The 18,287-nt window shown below is 49.4% G+C and overlaps 2 protein-coding genes across 3 annotated transcripts in view; one reads left to right on the forward strand and one right to left on the reverse strand.

The window, feature by feature from the left end:
* LOC108390693 (T-cell-specific guanine nucleotide triphosphate-binding protein 2-like) overlaps window positions 1-5,649 on the forward strand; it is a 30,436-nt gene extending 24,787 nt beyond the window's left edge. For both annotated transcript variants that reach the window (XM_037002013.2, XM_037002011.2), the window contains one exon: window positions 3,837-5,649. In XM_037002013.2, coding sequence (XP_036857908.1) covers window positions 3,857-5,113 — 1,257 coding nt within the window. In that variant the 5' untranslated portion in view covers window positions 3,837-3,856 and the 3' untranslated portion in view covers window positions 5,114-5,649. The remainder of the gene's footprint in view (window positions 1-3,836) is intronic.
* Window positions 5,650-16,981: 11,332 nt separating this feature from the next.
* LOC108390689 (immunity-related GTPase family M protein) lies at window positions 16,982-18,287 on the reverse strand. The gene is given in 5 exon segments (XM_037001970.2): window positions 16,982-17,395; window positions 17,398-17,436; window positions 17,439-17,534; window positions 17,537-18,130; window positions 18,133-18,287. Coding segments are annotated over 5 exon segments (1,185 nt in total). The 5' UTR covers window positions 18,272-18,287; the 3' UTR covers window positions 16,982-17,078.

Here is an 18,287-nt window from a genome sequence, read left to right on the forward strand (position 1 = left end):
ATGTGGCCAAGTCCTCGGCCACAAGTATGTGACAGATGTTGGAACTGTGGAGGTATCCCCGTGGAAGGACAGTGAATGTCCCCTGCCAGCCTTCCCATATGAAGGCAAACTGTTCCTGGCTTTCCTGTGCTATGTCAATAGAAAAGAAAGCATTATTAGCAAGGTCTACAACATAATGATATGTTCCCAGCTCCTGGCTGAGGGTGTCCACAATGGCTAATATAGAGGGGACAGCAGCATGCAAAGGGGGTGTGACTTTATTCAGTTTTCTGTAGTCCACAGTCATACTCCAGGAGCCATCTGGCTTTTTCACTGGCCACACTGGGGAATTAAAAGGACTATGAGTGGGCTTTATGATGCCCACCTTCTCCAACTCCTGTAGAGTTTCTCCAATTTCCTTATGCCCCCCAAGCAATTTATACTGCTTAGTATTTGTCACTCATCTGGGTACAGGCAGAGCTACAGGTGAGTGCTTAACATGTCCCCTCAGTGCCGCCTTTAACACATGTACCCTTAGTCTGAACTCACCTGCAGTGGTCTGTAACCACAGGCCCTGCAGGATATCTACCCCCAAAATATATTCAGGGATGGGAGGAATTACATTGTATACTCCTTTGGGGGTAAACGCCCTATCCCAAATGGGAATAGGGCTTTCTTCACTCTAATTGCCTCACCCCTATAGCCATCTATCACAGCAGGGGTCCCAGAAAAACTAACAGGGTTGCCATAAATCAGAGAACATTCAGCTCCTATGTCCACCAGTGCCAGGGCACACTATATTCACAGGGGACCAATGAATTGCTAACTCTACATGTGGCCTCTCATCCCTACCATGTCCCCCAAGGTGGGGACCTTGACCCACCCCATCAAACCACAATGCCCGATTGTCCTCCTGTGGGGGTGAGGGCCCAGGCAGAGTCTGTGTATTGTCTCCCAGGAAGTCTTGCAGGGACACAGGCTGGACATGGGGCTTTGACTCTGGCCTCCATGTCCTGGACCTCAATGGCTGGAACTGCTGCTCTGGCTTTAATGGGTGCCACACTTCTAACAAGATCCCATTGGGCTTCCCATCAAGTTTTTCTTTCACTACCCCGGCCTTTATCAAATCAACCCACATCTGGGTCCTCAAGACCTTCACAGGGCCTTTTGCACCTCTCCATTCAGTGGTAGCCCATACTTCCTTCTGGGCTCTTATTGTTTCAACCTCCCCCAGATCTGCTAAGTATGAGTAGCCTCACTTATGGGATGCCCTATGTCGGGGGCAAGAATAGTCACTAGGGACCCAAAGAGAGAAGGGGGAGCTGTATGGAGCTCCAGATTTCTCATTCCTATAGAGAACACCTTCTCATCAGGGCCTTAGGGGTACATTTTATAGATGATATTTTTCATGCCCAATTCCCATACCTGCTGGAGCTCTGCATACATTTTCCAGCTAGTGGGTAAGGATGGTAAATCACCTTGATTATGCCAAACTGCCCTGATAGCAGCTGTCAGCCAATCCAGAAGCACCTGATTCCCTGAGGTGTGATGGGCACATTGCAGCCGCTGCCAGAGGGAAGGGTGAGTCACCAGGGAAGCCAGTCTACTCATTTCAGAGCCCAACATAACAATGTTTCCCAACCCCATATCCCAGAGACATAAAAGCCATGTAGGCAGAGGTTCTGATGGCTTCTGCCTATACCAGATGCTCGTGTCCACCAGCTCATCCTGCACATAGGGGCAGGGCATGGAGTGCTCCACAGCCTGGGGAGGGGTGGCTCCTCCCCCTGAGGAGCCTGTGGTTGTCCCATTTTTATTTTTTTATTTACAACGAGGCAGGCCTTTAATATGGGAGAGGCTGGTGCCTTCCACAGTGGCCTCGGCAACCGATTGGCCCTCAGCCCCACCCCCACCCTCTCCCGACACCTCTCTACCACCTACGGGTCTGCAGGCACCGCTCTTTCCTCCCCCTCCCCTATGGCCTCCTGCAATGCAGACTCTCTGGCTGCCTCTCCCATCACTGCTGCTAAGGAATCTTCCAGGAGCGTGACCCATCTTCTCAGTAACTGTCTCTCTTCCTTAAGGGCATCCCATAGGTCATCACCCAGCTCCTCCAAGCAATGCTGACGTGTGTCTCTCTACGGCCAAAGTCTCTCTCTCTCTCTCCTTGATAACTCTCTCTCTCTTCTCAATAACATTTTCCACTATCTCGAGGAAAAGGGACCCTACAATACCAGCTGCTGCACAGCCACGCAGGCCCTCTGAGCAGCCTTCTATCTCACGGAGGGCTAATTCAGCAGCTTCTGGTGTCGCCACCTTCCCCAGTTATGGGGAAGGCTCCACCCTTCTAGGAGGTGCTCTAACCAGACCAATTCCCCACTAGGGGCTCCCCAGGTGGAAGCCCCACAGGTAGCTCTACTATCCTCTACTGCTGCAGCCACTGGGGCTTCCCCACCATCCACAGTGGGGGTTCTGGGCATCTCCCCACCATCCCTAGGGGCAGCCCTCCCAGGTCACACCTTGTGTAGACATATTTTGGGTTCAGAGGTCCTGCCAACTACCAACAGCTTTAATTCCAGGGGAAAATTCCCAGACAAAATAGCTTTGAAACTGAAATCAGTCCAAGGGAGAAATAAAGTGGGAGAAACCCATTTATTTCTTACAGGCAGTCCACTTCTGCTCCCCCATGTCTCTTTTGACCCAGCTGCAGAAGAAAAGGCCCCCACCCAACATCTCCACTCCAGATAAGCCCTCAGCACGCCCTTGTAATTACCTATTCATATGGAGATGGCTTACTCCTCTGAACCCCCTGGAAACTCCTATTGTATAGAAATGTACTAAAGCAAGAGGAGAAATTCTGAAAATATTGCAGTTTCACTCACAAAATGAAAGTAGTTTACAAACAGATTGAACTCTGAATCAAGGGGCTTTTCAATCCTGAGTGCTATAACTGTTTTTCCACATTCCCAGTTGGTGTCATGGCCAAAGCATATATGCTCCTTGCTTACTTTTGAATGTTAGAAGACTCTTATGTTCATGTATGAAAATACATCAAGGAAATCCCCTTCACTTCCCACCTAAACTCTTGTATCCCTTATATAATATCAGGCGGTCTGGATAGACAAGGGGCCCCAAGAAAGTCCGGCCAAAGCAGTCTGACACAGATGAACCTAGGAGGTCCCTTAACTATGCAAAGTATGTGTGTGGAGGTTACCTCCAGAATCCAGAAAGAAGCCCACCAAAACATCCTGTTACACCTAAATCTGCGTAGATAAAAAAACATTTTGTAGAAAATTTGCAGTCACGTTAGATTTCAACCATTGACAAAGACACATAATACATCTTCTTGGAAGGAGATGAGTCACATGCAAAGTGAAGCCTGTCAAACGGAGATGTCGGATGTCTTCAGGCCCTTCGGGGATTTTCCTGAGGGTCTCACACATTGATTGGGGAGAGGTACGGTGGGGTGAGCATACTTTTCATCAGGAGCTAAACTGTCCCGTTGAATGGTCACTGTGTGTGCCCATTACTTTCTTAAAAATGAAACTATTAAAGAATCCTTAAATGAGGTAAGGAACACCAGTGGGTAAAAAGGCTGAGCGGAGTGATCAAGCTTTGAATTTGGTCCTGAAGCACTGAGAATCTCTTAAAGGAGGAAGGCATTCCACAAGATGGTCAGACCATGAATAAGGGTGTATGTACAAGGGGGGAAAATGTCTAGAAGACCATGCTCAAAAACAAAAAGGGCAGGTGCCCCCTGGTACTGTGTGGGGTGAGTGCTCTCCCACAACCATGCAGCCCAGGCTGGCCCTGAATGTCCTAAGTTGCTGACCTTCCTTCTTTTCCCTTTCCTCCAGCACCTCTCCTGAAACCAACCATGAGCCAGTCCTCCTCCTCCAGATCGCCTGCCCCAAATGATCATGATTTGGCCTTCAACTTTGACATGTTTTTTAAGGCATTCAAGTTAGAAAGGAAAATCCTCTCTCAGGAAACAATCAATTTGATTCATTCATGCCTGATGATTGGGAACCTTCAGACAGCAGTTGATATCATCACTGAGGCACTGAGAGAGATCGAGAATGCTCCACTGAGCATTGCTGTGACTGGGGAGACTGGGTCAGGGAAGTCCAGTTTCATCAATGCCCTGAGGGGTATTGGGCATGAGGGAGAAGGTGCAGCCCCCACTGGGGTGGTGGAGACCACCATGGAGAGACTTCCATACAAACACCCAAAGTTTCCAAATGTGACATTCTGGGACCTGCCTGGCATTGGTTCCACTACCTTTACACCAGAGACATATCTGAAGAAACTGAACTTTGGTGAGTATGACTTCTTTATTATTACCTCTGATACACGCTTCAGGGAAAATGATGCACAGCTGGCCAAAGCAATTGGAAAAACAGGGAAGAATTTCTACTTTGTTCGAACAAAAGTGGACAACGATATACATAATGAACGAAGAAGTAAACCTCAGACCTTCGACCAGGAGAGAATCCTACAAATGATTCGCAAGAAATGTCAGGGAAAACTACAGGAGGACAATGTGAGTCACCCTCGGGTCTTCTTGGTCTCCAACATTGATGTGTCTGACTATGATTTCCCAAACCTGGAGATGACACTTCTGAGGGAACTCCCAGCCCAGAAGCGCCACATCTTCATGCTCTCCCTGCCCAGTGTCACTGAGGCCGCCATTGACCTGAAGAGGGACTCCCTGAGGCAGAAGGTGTGGCTGGAGGCACTGAAGGCTGGATTCCTGGCCACCATCCCTTTTGTGGGTGTGATCAGTGATCTGGAGAAGCTGGAGGAGACCTTAACCCTGTACCGGTCTTACTTTGGCTTGGATGATGCATCCCTGGAAATCATGGCCAAGGATTTGCATGTGTCAGTGGAGAAACTCAAGTCACACATTAAGTCTCCACATTTGCTGTCTGTTGAGAAGGATAAAGATTCCCTAACGAAAAAACTGTTGAAATGTATTGAAATGGTTTTGTCAGCCATGGGGGGGCCCCTTGCCACTGGACTGTACTTTTCAAAGACCTTCTATTTGCAAAATTGCTTTCTTGATACTGTGGCTAGTGATGCTAAAGCTCTCCTTAAAAAAGAGCTTTTCACAGAAAAGACCAGTCTTTCCTAGTTTTACACCTATGTATGTTGGGAGAGAAATTGGGACGATGAGGCCCAGACCCCCTGCATCCTTGGTCCCAGCAGCTGGCTTCATGGTAGAGAGTTCCTCCAGGCAAGCCTGGTGCTTCTGTGCCATTTCAGGCCTCCTGAGCTTTCCATGCTCCCAGCCCTGGATTAACCTCTTCCTTTAGTACCTTTCATGACAAAATGTTGGATTAACTGTAAAGGCTTGCTCAAAATCTCCCTATGGAAATAAAGGAAGGGAGTCTGGCATTCTAGACTGAGAAATGAGACCATCTCAGTGGCCCAGCTACTTTGTGTCCAGGGCTAGACTTATTAACATTATACTAATGTCAAATTGCTTATCTCAATGCCTGGCACCCAGTAGGTGCTCTATAAATGTTTGATGAATGGTCCTATCCCATGCTTAGTAGTCATTCCCGACCTGCCCCTCTGATGGATCCTCTGTCTCCTTCCAGAGCCAATTGTCTTGTCTGACAAGCCTCTGCAATGTAACAATAAAGAACACAGTAGTATAAGCCCTGACAGTTGTTTTCCTTTTTTTAATTAAAGTGTCTGACTTAAGCTTTGGTTGTCATATCATCCATTTCAAAGATGGGTAGCTCACATTGACACATGGCCAACATGTGCCTTGAGGCTCCTTTGTTTTAAAGATCTTGGTTGATTTCAGTAACTGACTGTTTGGGCCATTTGTTCATTGTGTTCCCACACTTTTAAATTCACCAGCAGAGAGTGAGCTGTGAAAGCCTAGGCCCAACACCTGGACCTCAAGAAAAGCAGAACCCAAACTCCCTGCTCTCTCTGTCCCTCTCTCTCTACCTGAGACCTTACTGTGTGGCCACAGGTGTGCTATGCAATTTGCAAGTTTGAAGTAAAGTCTTTTAATTTTTTCAAGTTTCCTTGCTCACCTGACATTGCAAAATAAGAAGTCTCCCTGGCTGGTTGGGAGAACCCACAGTGGTGTCTATCCTCACAGCAAAATGGGCATAGATTATAGGATGTTAGAAAAGGTAAGAAAGAACCTGTTCCAGATAATAGTACTAGTTATGCAAATTTTAAATAAAAACACAAACTAAAGCACAGACTTTTCAAGGATAAAAATGAATTCAACAATATGTATCCAAGAAGAAAAATGCCAGTACATGGAATAGAGCCAGAAGAGGGGACAGAACAGGAATGAGATTCACTAATGAGCTAAGACTAAAATCAAGTGATCTGTACACAAAACAAAGACAGTGCTGAGCCATGATCTAGAGAGCAGGGCCTGTTCAACCTTCTGCATGGCAAGACCCAGAAAAGGAAATCATTTTCTCAAGTTAGAAAAAGATAAGTTTTAAACGAAAAAGGGAAAGGGTTCTCAGGGGCTGTGATCTGTGGTGGCTGCACCTACACCCCAGGACCTGGGAGGACTCCACTGCAACGTGGCCAGTTGGACTGTCAACTGCTGAGCTGGCTAGACCTGAGCCCAGAAGCCAGAGCACGTGGGGTTTCCTCCAGCATTCTCACAAAGGGTATTCCCACTGACCACCCCCTTGCTACCCCAGGCCCTGTCCAAAGTAAGGGCTGCTTTGGGCATAAAATGCTCCTTTGGTGTCATATCTGGTGACCCACATTCACAGCTCTCCTTTGCCCTGACTCCTCGCTTGTCTTGTTCTCAAACTTCCTCCCTAGAAATTCCTCATGATTTTCTGCATGTTAGTTCTACCCTCGTGGGGCTAGTGGGTGTTGAGGGAGGGACCGTGGTGCAGCAAACAGAATACAAACATCAGGAACATACAACAAGACAGGAACCCCATTCTAGTTCCCAGCCTAGCACTGGCTAGATGTGACCTCTGCAGCCCTGGGAGAGGGGGACATGGAGAGCATGGAGCCCACGGGACAAAGGGGAAGAGGGAGGAAAGATCACACAGGAGACCAGTAGGGGCTGCCGTGGTGCCAGACGCCCAGCACCCAGCAGAAGGGCCTGGGCAGAGTCAGACATCCTTCCCCACAATCACCAAGCCATTACAGGGCCCCCAAGTGCTGAGCAGGACAGGAGGGCACAGGGGCCCTGAGAAGTGGGATTATGTCCTGCCGCACCACCAGTCTCCTGCTCCCCTCACTCCTCCAGGACTGCAGGTGAGAACAGAGGGTGCTCCCTGCTCTCCACGGAGGTCCAGGTCCAGGAGGCAGAAACAACCACCTATAAGTCACTGTTGTCAGTGGTTAAGAAGCTTATGCCTTTATTCTCATTGTGCTGCCCTCACAGCTCACATTTCTAATCAAAAGCATACATGTGAACTTTTCTGCCCTTCTGTTGTTTAAAGCCTGACTGGGCATTATAAATAAGGAAATAGCTCATTATTCCAGTGAACAGGGCCTGGACATGTTCCTGCCAAAGACATCAGATCCACCTCCACCTCATCTGGCAGCTTCTGAAGGACGCACAATCGTGAACCCTTGACATCCTCCGGATCAACTCTGTACAGAGACGGCAGCTGCCCAAGGCCCCATCAGTGAGCAGCATTCCAGCTGGGACTCTCTACTCCTCGTTTTCTAAAGTAAAACCACCAGTGATAATGGAGATGCTGCATTTCTCTTGATCTGGAAAGAGGGGGCCACACGCAGGACCTTGTGGCTGTGGGGTCCTTAGGGAAGACACGTGCCTGGATCAGCCTTGGGATCCGCAGGAGGGCACATCGGTGCTGCTCGGAGCATGGTACCCAACCAGCAGCATGGACTGGTTAGAAATCAGACTCTGGGCCCACCTCAGAGCTCCTGAGATGCACATGGCTCCAGCAACCTGTGTTTTGGAGCCCCCACACAGCCCTAATTTTAAAACCACTGTTGCAGAGGTGGTACAGTCAAGGGTGAATGGAGTTTTCTCATCATCTATGGATAGACGATTAAAAGATAGAAACACTCCCTGAAGGGAAACATCAGAGTCAGCTCATGGCTGTTGCCTCAGGGCCCCAGGATGGCACTGGGCACAATGAAAAATAGCAAACTGGCTGTGCCCCCTCCATTCCAAGGCTCTGCCAGCTACTCATACCCACACCCCTGTAGCTCTGCTCAGGATCTCAGTCCCCACCCTGTCCTCCAGGCCTGCATCCCCCTCAGGAAGGGCCCTCTTCCTCATCTACATGGAGATGCAGAAGGGTGAGGGTTCTTGGCTCCTGGGAGGTGGACAGGGAACCCAGGTCAGGAACCCTGGAATCATCCTGCCGACTCTGGGTCCTTTATGCAGCCATGTGACTTTTAGAATCAGTGTGGCAATGTGCACTGAGAAACCAGATCGCCTACCCAGAGCAGGTAAGTCCACAGAGACAGAATGCAGCTCAAACTGCATCCTAGGGAGGATATGCTGCAGCCCAGCCCCAGTGCCTGTGAACACAGCTCGTGAGAGGGTCTCTGAAGATGTACTGAATCAGGGTGACCCCTAAGCCGTGGCTGGTGTCCCTGTGAAAGGAGAAAAAGAGTCACGGAGGGAAGGCGGCCACGTGAAGACAGCAGGGGGCAGACACGAGGGTGAAGCCACTGCATACCGAGGAGTGCCTCTGCTGGGGAGCAGGAAGCTGGGAGGAGGGTGTCCCAGGGCCTTTGGAGGGATCGAGGGCCTGCCAACGCTTTAATTTCAGGCCCCTGGTTCTTAGGGCTGTAGGGGTAGAGCTCCTGTTGCTTTAGGCCACCAGGTCATGGTTTTCTGTTACAGCCCACGTAGGAAACATCCAGGTGTCACCAGACTCAGGGCCCAAAACCCGGGGAGGGGGAAATATGATCAGCAGCTTACTGCAGATGATGAATGTGTTTTGGAATGTTTCTCAAATTTCCATTCCAGTGCAATATTTGGAAGTAGAGGCTGACAACACTGACTGCACTAAGTACCCATCCACTGGTCATTTTAAAATGGTCAATTCTGAATATATGCTAAGGACAAGCTGGTGGTTGCTGGAGGGGAAGGGGTGTGGAGATGGGTGAAATAGGTGAAAGGATGAAGAGGGATAAACTTCCAATTATAAAATAAAAAAGAGATGAAAAGTGCAGCATAGGCAACAGAGTCCATAACACTGCAATAACCCTGTACAGTGACAGATGGTCGGCATTTCATAAAGTACGTAATTGTCCAGTCACTATGCTGTACGTGAGGAACTAATGTATATGTCAACTATTGCTCAAGTGAAAAAAAAACAAGGAAAAGCAAAACAGAAAATGGTACATTACGTTATGTGGTTATCACCTCAATTTTTCCATTTTAAATAAGTAGATTAGATGGATAAATAAATGAGTACATACATACTCCAGGGGTTCTGACTGAAGTTCAGTTGAATCCATAGAATAATTGAGACCTGACAGCTACAACAGGGAAGCTTCTGATCTGTGAATATTGCATAAGTCTTTTTTACATAACAGCTTTAATATCTAATAAAAATATTTTCTGTAAAAAGTGTTTTAGAGATGTTTTCTATAGTTTCCATATACATAATCAAGGAAACACATAAATTATTTTTTCCTCTGAAAGAAGTACCATAATAGACATCCATTTTCACTAAACCATCTATTGAGATCTTTCCATATCAGTACCTAAGAGCGTTCTCACATTTCATGCTAAATGGTTGTCTTTGTACACAGATACACCATCACATGGGCAGCCAGCTCCCAGAGATGGACTGTGGGTTGGTTTCCATCCACAGTGAAGCTGCAATAAACAATGCTGCACATAACCCACCCTGCAAATGCGCAAGTCCTTGTGAGCAGCCAGCTCCGACTCCCCACTCCTCCTTTACCCTGGAGTGTGGGCCACAAACCTTACGAGGGGCAGGGGCTCAGGAAACAGGGTTTGGCTCTGGAAGAGGTTTCCCCTGATCAAGCCCCTCATTGTCCAGCTTGTGGGAGTGGGGACTCCAGCGTCCAGCCCTCCAGTCTGTCCCTCACCCTACCCTTTTTCCACAGTCCACTTCCAGTTCCTCATCAGCGCAGGTGCACCCACACACATGCTTGCACTCACACATATGCACACTCACAGTCATGCACACACACGCACACACTCGCAGTCATGCACACGCACACTTGCAGTTGTGCAGTCACACATGCACATTCACCAAGATGAAGAAGAAACCATTTTCACGTGCTGAGCTCTTGGCTCCTTAGCTCAGGACATCATGCTTTGATGGCTACTAGACAGGGAAGAGCTAGCCCAGGACCTAGAGCATGTGGATCCTGGTCTGGGAAATTCTCCAGACCCCAACTCACCTGCCAGGATGAATGGCAGGGGGGCCGTGTCCCAGGGGAAGAGCTGATTCCACCTGCCTGGGGACACTTCCAGGCCTGTGGGATGCTCTGGGCAGCCTGGGGATGGAGGGTGAGAGGTAGGGGTCTGGGAGCGCAGTGAGGCCTGGGCCAGCCCCTGGGGCCCGGCTCACTGTCCCACCCTCCCCAGAGCCACCCTGTGCCCTTCTCCAGCTAGAGGTGCCTAGAGCTGATGGTGGAGGAAGCAACTGCAGAAGCAGTGAGGAGGTGAGGTGGACCAGGAGGAAGTGCTGGACCTTCCCTGAAGGTCTGGACACCTGGCGCCCTGCTGGGGTTCTGCACTCCACTACCATAGCTCATGGAGTAGCCATAGGGGCAGAAGTCCCCTGGCCTTTGACCACCCTTTGAGCCACATGAACCCCACTGATCTGAGCCTGACTTTCCCAGTGCTGAGGTCAAAATACATTTAACCCCAGAGTGGGACCAAGCCTCCAATTCAGGGGAGTTGACCCATCTATAAATTTCCTGCATATTCAGGCACAGTGCATGCTCTCACACCTGCCACTCTGAAAGCGCCCCCCTGGGTACATCTGTGCTCCCTCTCACAGGCCAGGAGAGGATCCAGCCATGGAGGGAGGGTATGAGATGCCCATGAGTGCCACAGTGGAGCCCCTAAAACCCCTTCTCCATCCAATTCCTTTTCCAGCTTCTATAGATATTTTTTCTCCCAGAGAGGAGGAAAACAAATACCCAAGAACCGACGGAATGTTGGGGAGAAGTTCAGTTCTGTGAGAACAAAGGGGTAGGTGTTTGACAGAGCCGAAGCGTGTGATGGCCCAAAGGAGGGAGGAATCATTTTTGCTCCCTTGCTTGGCAGACTCTGTGGTTGGCTGGCTGCATGTGTGCTCACGTAAATGAGTTAACACGCGTGACTTAACACTGTTCTCTAGATTGTTGGGACGAACCCAGCCTGAGCCTGTGACGTGCTTATGTGTCACTAACGCGGTGACTAGGACTAATCTGGCTGGTCCAGCCTGGCTTCAGCCTCACTGGACAAGGAGATTCCTGCTGGGCCTGCAGGATCCTATCCAGGCCTTGGCGCTGGGACTGGATTTATCCTCTTCTGTCTCCAGTTGGGCACGGCCCTGAAACCCAGGCCGGATCCCAGGAGCCTGAGTTTGACAGGGGATTTGACCTCTGCCAGTGCTGTGAGGAGCTGAGGCACGGTGCCTCTCTGCCTAGTAACTCTCGCCCCTCAGTCTTTGTCTCTGTCCCTACCCACCTCCTTCTACTGCGTCTGCAGTCTCCTTCCTCTCCTTCCTCTATCACTGGGATCCCTGACTGGTCCACCGGAAGGATCTGGGCAGCACCCTCTAAGCCTTTTTGTGGCCAAAGGCACTTTGAGAATTGTATTAAACCTTTAAGCAACATTCCCCCCCACCACCCAAGAAAAAAGCACAACTCAACATGTGACACACAATTACAGGGTTGCTAGTCCTCCAGAGGCAGAGAGCCCAGGAGACCTGGTCTGACTCCAGTCTCTCTTTTTCTCACATGAGGGAAACATCTCCAGTTACAGCCTCAGCACTTCCAGGGACAAGAACATTGCCACCATGCAATGACAAACAGCAGCTGGGTAAGTCACAAGAAATGCAGATCTCCTTCAATATCAATGAGTGTTAGAAAACAGAAAGCAAAGTGGACTCCAGAGCTAATTTCCATGCAGAAGAAACACCACAGATGGAGAAGCCAGTTCAATGATGCTTCAGAAAAGCAGAGGCGTATTTGAGAAGAGCTCAACCCCAGGACCACTGAGCCATGTCTGATGCAAACTCCCAGCATGTGGATTATGGACAGAAGGGGGACTGAGTGGGCTTTATTTGGATACTGATTTCAAAGTCTAGCTCCACAAGGACACACGGAAATCCTTCGTGGAAATCTAATCTTACACTGGGTGTTAAGCAATACCAAGGATTACAGTTAACTTTGTCAGATGTCATAAGGTTCTGAAGTTCTGTAAGAAAATGAGACATTTTTTAGAGTCTTCCTCTCGAGAGATATCGGGGTGGAATGCCCTGGGATTTTCTTTGGGATTAAATTTAGCAACACTAAAAGTGTTTAGACAAGAGGAACCCAGAGGACAGGGGCCTGTGCAGGTTCCTTCCCCAAGAGATGGCCCCTCTCTGAGGCCACATCTGGTCTTGTCCTGAGCGTGTGGGGAACTTGAAGTGTGGCTTCTGTTCCCCTCCCTGTTTCCTTTCCTTTTCACCTGGTTTCAGGTGCAGGAACATATAGAGGGATATGAAGCCCTGTGTTATTGCCCTAGGACCCCCAGTTCCAGGGGAAGCCCCAGAGCCCAGCTAGGCTGCTAGAAGCACATCTCCATTTGTGCAGCCTTGTGCACACCACCTCTTCCAGCCCCAACCAACCTTTTACCCACATCACTGCCCACCCACTAGCTTTCCAGAGTGAAGAGATGCAGAATCTCTAGTGCAGAAATGGTTGTCCAGCTACCATAATTAGCAAGGCAGGCCCGGGGCTGGATCCCAGAGCATCTTTGCCCTCCAGCGGCAGGTGCACAGTGGCAGGATGAGTGTGGTTTCCCTTCGGGCTTGCAGGAGCCCTCTGTGTGCTCTGAAGCCTCATGGCCTGGCCTTCAACCCAGCTCCATGGCTTCTGTGTGGCCAAGGGTGGATACAGCCTCCCTGTGCCTCTGTGTCCTCCTCTCTGCAGTGGGCATCAGGGAAAGGTCTTGAGGCCAATGAGCTCAGGACACTTCAGGTAATTCATAACCTAGATACAGGACCCTCTGCCCTTCCCAGGGTCCCACACTCTGCTGTTCTTGCACATGTGTGTGTGATAGGCTCAGTCAGGCATCCCTGGGTAAATTACCCTTATGTGTCTAGAGGACCAGATGGTCACTAGTCTGACAGGGGGTGGTGGAAAGTGAGTCCCTGATGCAGTAGATCTGAGATGGGGGAACCCCCTGGGAGGGGTACTGGACCCAGGTGCTGGGCTGGCAGGGCTGGTTTCAAGGCTACCTGTGCACCACGACGTGCTAGTTCAGCGGGAGCCAGGGTGAGCAGCAGGCAGCGCTGTGTCCCCTGCAGAGAGCCCAGGCCTGAGGCCCAGAACAACCCCCTCACCCAGCAGTTCGGGAAGCATGGCAGTCTCTGCCTTCTGGCCTGGGCCAGGGCCCTGAGGAGGGATAGGCTGCCTGGGCTAGGGTCAGGAAACCAGCCCTGAAAAGAGACAATTCACATAAAGGCAATTGTAGAGGGGAGAATCATAAAACAGACACACTCAGAGATGTCCAGATCACCCAGTTCAATGTCACTGAAAAGCACATACACAAACTGCACATTTTGAAAAGTTCTCAGGATTGGGACAGAAACCTATTGTGTGATGTGGTTTGTGCAGTCCCTGGTTCTGCACTCAACCCTCAGCCCACACCCTGTCTCCCGCCCCTGATGAGGATGGATGCATTCCAGGGCCCTGCATGTTCCTACTGATGGGTGGGTAATAGATTCCAATGATGGCGTCATTGGAGGCTTTCATCAGTTTGCTGTGGTGGGCAGGAGACTCAAAGTCTTAATAAACTTAAGAAGACTTAAGTAATTTTGGTCACCTTATTCAGCCACAATGATATGAAACTAGAAATAATTAAAAGAAGAAAACTAAAGTACGCAAATGTGTGGAGATTAAGCAACATGCTCCTGAACAACAAGTGAGACAACAAGAAATGAAAAGTGAAATTAAAAATATTTTGAGGTAAACAAAAATGGAAACATAACATGCCACAATCTAAAGGATGCAGAATAAGCAGTTCTAAGAGAAAACTTTGGATCTGTAAAAGTCTACATTAAGAAAACAAAAAGATCTTAAATAAACTACTTCGTGCCTTGTGGAAGCAGAGCAAGAAGATCAAACTGAGTCTAAAGTGAGAAAAAGGTAGGAATTAGTGAAGATTACAACATACATTATTAGAGCCTGGAAATCCAATAGGAAATATCAATTAAACTGATTTTTTTCATGAGGTAATCAAAATTGGCAACCCTCTAGCTAAGAGAAGCAAGGAGAGAGACGTATGGAAGAAATACAATCAGATATATAAATACAGAGTATCATAAAAGACTACTCTGAGCAATTACATTGGATAACCCAGAAGCAAAAAAATTTGGATAACCTGGAAGAAGTGAATACATTCCCAAAAACATACAGCTCACCAAGAAAGAGTCATGAAAAATGGGAAATCTGAACAGAATATTTACTAGTAAGGAGACTGATATGGTGATCACATACCTCTCAACCAAGAAAAACCTAGATGCAGAAGGCTTCATTGGAAAATTCTTTGAAACATTTAAAGAAGAATTCACACCAATGTATCTCAAAATTCTCCAACAAACTGAAGAGAAGGAAACAATCTCAAACTCATTTTAAGAGGGCAGCATTACTCTTTACCAAAGCCAGACAAGAACCCTACACAATGAAACAAATTGTAGGTCAGTATCTCTAATGAGCATTGGTGCAAAATTATCCACAAAATGTTAGTAAACTGAACTTAACAGCACATTAAAAGGACATGTCCAGCTAAATTGGAATCTATCCTGGGATCCAAGGATGGTTCAACATGTGCAAATAAATGAGATATACACAATTATCAAAATGAAGGATATAAATCATACATTATCTCAATAGGTGCAAAAGATGTATTTGACAAAATTCAACATCCACTTCCTATGAAAACTCTCAACAAGTTGGTATAAAAGGAAAGTACCTTGACACAATAAAGGCCCTGTATGGCAAGCAAGCCCATATATGACTCTCGTAATTTGACATGGTAAGAAGCTGAAAACTTTTCCTCCAAGATCAAAATCAAAACAAGGGTGCCAGGGCTCTTCACTTTTATTCAAGATGGTATTGGAAGTCCAGAGCTAGAGGAAGGAGAAATACATAAACAAAAAGAAGAGGAAAACTGTCCTCTAAAGACATGATCTTATATATAGGAAACCCTAACGACTCCACCAAAAAAACCCAAATAATTAGAACAAATAAATGAATTCAGTAAACATTGTAGAAGACAAAATTAACATGCAAAGATCAGCTGCATTTCTATACATTAACCCAAACTGTATGAAAAAGAAATAGAGAATAAAATCCCATTTCCAAATGCATCAAAATAAGAAGGTACTTAGGAACAAATTTAATCTAGCAGGTGAAAGGCATGTAAACTGAAAATTTTAAACTTTGGTAGAAGAGGACAGTGAGAAGATGGGGGAGTAGGACAGCAGGCAGAAACCTACCACATACACATTGAGGAAGAAACTACAGCAAATACAACTAACCCCGAAAAAGACCAAGACTGCAGAACAGACAGCCTACACCCAGGAGAGAGACAAAAGACGGAGAGTCATGATGATCAGGACCCAAGTCCTTCCCCTGTCCCAGCCCACAAGCAGGACGGAGGGGAATGGGGTGGAAAGGGAGAATAAACTCAGGGGTCCCGCACACCTGGCCCGGGAGATCTGCTCTGGGAACACGAGTCCACGTGGCATGCGGTTCTGGTGATTGACTGGCTGGACACCAGGGCCCGGTGGAGGCCTCTCTGGGAGACGCCTGTGCTTGTGGGGGACAGGCACTCTCCGCTGGCCCTGCTGGGACCCAACACAGAGGCGGCAGTTTGAAAGATTCACCAGCAGCAGGAAGGGTGCCAGAGGGTGGGGGTTAGACGGGCTCTCACTGGAGAAAGTGAGGGCGGGGTTCTCCACCCGGGGTTCCCGGCCCCGCTCAGCCCAGGTGGCCAGGCACCCGCACAGCCAGCCCCAAACAGTCCACCTCCCTCCTGGGCAGCTCAGCACAGGTTGGCGCTCCGGTGCACACCCTGCACGCCCCGCTCTGCAGTGGCCCAATTCTGCTGACTGGCAGGCAGGTAGAGGCCAGATGGCACTTCCCTGGATCTCAAGTCCTTCCCTCAGCTCAGCTGGCCTGATGCTTGGGGGAGCCAGCTCCAAGCTCTCCACCTGCCACCTTGGCTCCACACCAGGGCCCCGGGGGGCACGCACCCCACCCCATACTCTGTCCCAGCCATGGTCCACCGGCCAGGACAGTGTTGGTACTTAGTAGTCAGGCTTCCTTTTCATTCATCAACTTGCCAGTCCCAGTAGCAGTGGCCCTTGAGTCCTTCTCCCGTGTCCTGTTGGGATATAGATGGTTTGGGGCATCTGATGAGGGGAGAGTCAGGCAGAGCTTTCCAGGCAGCTGACCAGCCCTGCCATCCTGGCTCCACCACACAACACTTCTCAGAGAAGAGCTAAAAACACACTCTCCCCCAGGGATGCTCTCCCCTCTGCACCAGACGTGCCTCGGTGAGTTGAGGGAGTGAGAGGTGAGGGGTGAAGGAGCAGGGCACGACCAAGAGGCCTCAGGAAAATGACATTAACGTTGTGATAAGGGGGTGTCGGGAGCAGATTATGTTGCCCTGTGCAGATCCTCTCTCCCATATTGGATCCCAGCTACTGCAGTTATAATGCAACAATTGACAATGAGTAGAAACAGTGTCTGCTGATGTGGGTACAAAATGAGCACGCCAGCTCATTAGCCTCAAGGATCTGAGAAGCAGTAGAGGTGGAGATGCTGAGGCCTGTGGAGAGTTCAGAGGGCCCAGTGCTCAGGAGGGGACCCAGACGCCCTGATTCACCCAAGAAGCCGCCTGCAGAACCGCCAGCTCTTCAGACAGTGGAGTCTGTCAGGACATCCCTCAGGATGTTCTTGGTGTCCTTGGCAACTCCTTCAAGGAGGTATCGGTGTCTCCCCTCTCTGAGGTGCTGGGCAACAGGGTCACCCAAGAGCCAGAAGTAATTAAGGACTGAATGTAAAGAAGAGGCTGCCTTATAATACATCGAAGGAGGTGTCCACTTTTCTGAGAGGACAGTGAGCAGATCTTGGGACTTCATGGCAGCCCTGTACTCCTCCAAGGAAGTCCCCAGGGTCTGGGCCACCTGCTGGAGAGACTCATCATTCACCCCAAAGAACAGGCGGTAGGCTTCAGACACTTCCCCAAGTCATCTGAGTCCTGGATGCCTGGTCTTCTGGGAAAGGCTTTGAGGCCATTTTCTCCTGCAGAGAGGCCACTTTGTTGTTAATGATGTTCTCGCAGGTGTGGGACAGTTTTTTAAGGCCTGGTGGTGCCTGATGTCAGAGAGGTCACTGCACAACCACAATGTGTCTCTCAGCTCTGGGAAGTCATGCAATGAAGGTTCGAGGTTGGACACCAGGAATGTGGGGGGTTCACATATCCCCCTCTTCTGGAGATTTTCCCTGATATACCCCCGGATGTTCTGCAGAAGCTGGTCCTCTGAGAGGATACTCGTGCTCAGGTCCCTATCCAGCTTGGCCCACACGATGGAGAACCTCTTTCCCAGGCCTTGGATGGTTTTGGCGAGTCTCACGTGATTCATGCTTAACTTGCTCGGATGCCGTGATGATAAAGAGGTTTGGCTGAACAGCATCTCCCCCAGATGGTTCTCCAGGCTTTGCACAGCAGCCCCCATGCTGGGAAGGTCCCACGGCATCACATTGGGAAGGCAGGAGGATGAGTAGCTGGTGGGACTCTGGGTGGTCCTCACCACCCCAGTGGGAGCTGAGGTCTCCTCCTCGTGCCCGAGGCCCCTCAGCACATTGACGAAGGGGGACATGCCATTGCCGGAGTCCCCTGTCACCGCAACGCTCACCTTAGCACTGCACGCTACCTCCAGGGTCTCCCTGACCACAGAGACCTCCCCAGCAACTTCCCTTCCTCCAAGGCCTTCTCCATGCTCCTGTCTCCCAACTCAGGTGACACGCTGCAGCCCGTGCTGTGCTGCCCAGCAGAGTCATAGGCTGCAGGTAAGGGCGTGGAAGGGGACAGGGCAGGCGGTGTCATGTCTCTCCACAGTGGA

The sequence above is a fragment of the Manis javanica genome, chromosome 14, assembly GCF_040802235.1.
Source record: "Manis javanica isolate MJ-LG chromosome 14, MJ_LKY, whole genome shotgun sequence".
Lineage (NCBI taxonomy): Eukaryota > Metazoa > Chordata > Mammalia > Pholidota > Manidae > Manis > Manis javanica.